General features: G+C 48.0%; 1 protein-coding gene across 1 annotated transcript; it reads left to right on the forward strand.

The window, feature by feature from the left end:
• Positions 1 to 196: 196 nt before the first annotated feature.
• Positions 197 to 814, forward strand: LOC125178177 (Down syndrome cell adhesion molecule-like protein 1 homolog; the record flags this gene model as incomplete). Its single annotated transcript, XM_047881327.1, has 2 exons — positions 197 to 373; positions 677 to 814. Coding segments are annotated over 2 exons (315 nt in total), but the record flags the coding sequence as incomplete, so codon positions are not given.
• Positions 815 to 892: the final 78 nt, after the last annotated feature.

The raw sequence follows: 892 nt of genomic DNA on the forward strand, positions 1-892 counted from the left end.
TTAAATTTCCTACTCTGCTGTTTATCTGAACCCATTATTCAATATCAAATAAAGATTTTGAGAACGAAGATATGATAGTCGAGATCTCCACAATTCCTTTAACATCAGAAACGGCGAGCTGTAGCGGTAATTCAGCTTCCCTCTCTGCTCGTCCCTCTGTAGGGACTAGCTTGATGGTCTCCTCACTCCCCCCCAGCTCCCACCGGCGCTCCCATGGACGTGCACGCGACTCCCACGTCCTCCACTTCCCTCGCCATCAGCTGGCGCGCTCCCCCAGCCTCCCTAAGTAATGGCAAGTTACGGGGCTACAGCATCGAGTTACGGCAGCAGGACCAGCGGGGCAGCGTTACGGCTGTTACACGGCCAGTTACTGGTAAGTAACACGGCCTTCTGCTCGTTAGTAATACGGCTTACTCCTGGTTAGTAACACAGTCTGTCACTGGTTAGAAACACTGCCTGCTTATACTGGCACGGTATCTACTGGATAGTAACAAGGCCTGCTTAATATGGGTCCTAATGCGTTCAAATATTCAATAACGTATTATAATTTTTGGATTAACGCGCGTTAATATCCTTCTCGTTCTAACTCGGCAGGCTCACTAAGCAAAGAGCGCACTTTTATCCCTTCAATTCGACATTAAATGAGAATTTAATAATAATTGATACTAATTGACAGGTTCGCTGGGTGGGGAGCAGTACACCGTGCAGGGACTCGAGCCCGGAGCGCTCTACGAAGTCGCGGTCCGGGCCTTCAACCGCGCGGGCAGCGGTCCGCTCTCATCACCCAGGATCATACGGGCTACACTGCCTGCTCGTGCGTATAGTTCTTATAGAATAGAATAGAATAGAATAGAATAGAATAGAATAGAATAGAATAGAATAGAATAGAATA

Source organism: Hyalella azteca, unplaced genomic scaffold (assembly GCF_000764305.2).
Source record: "Hyalella azteca isolate HAZT.00-mixed unplaced genomic scaffold, Hazt_2.0.2 contig7633, whole genome shotgun sequence".
Classification (NCBI taxonomy): domain Eukaryota; kingdom Metazoa; phylum Arthropoda; class Malacostraca; order Amphipoda; family Hyalellidae; genus Hyalella; species Hyalella azteca.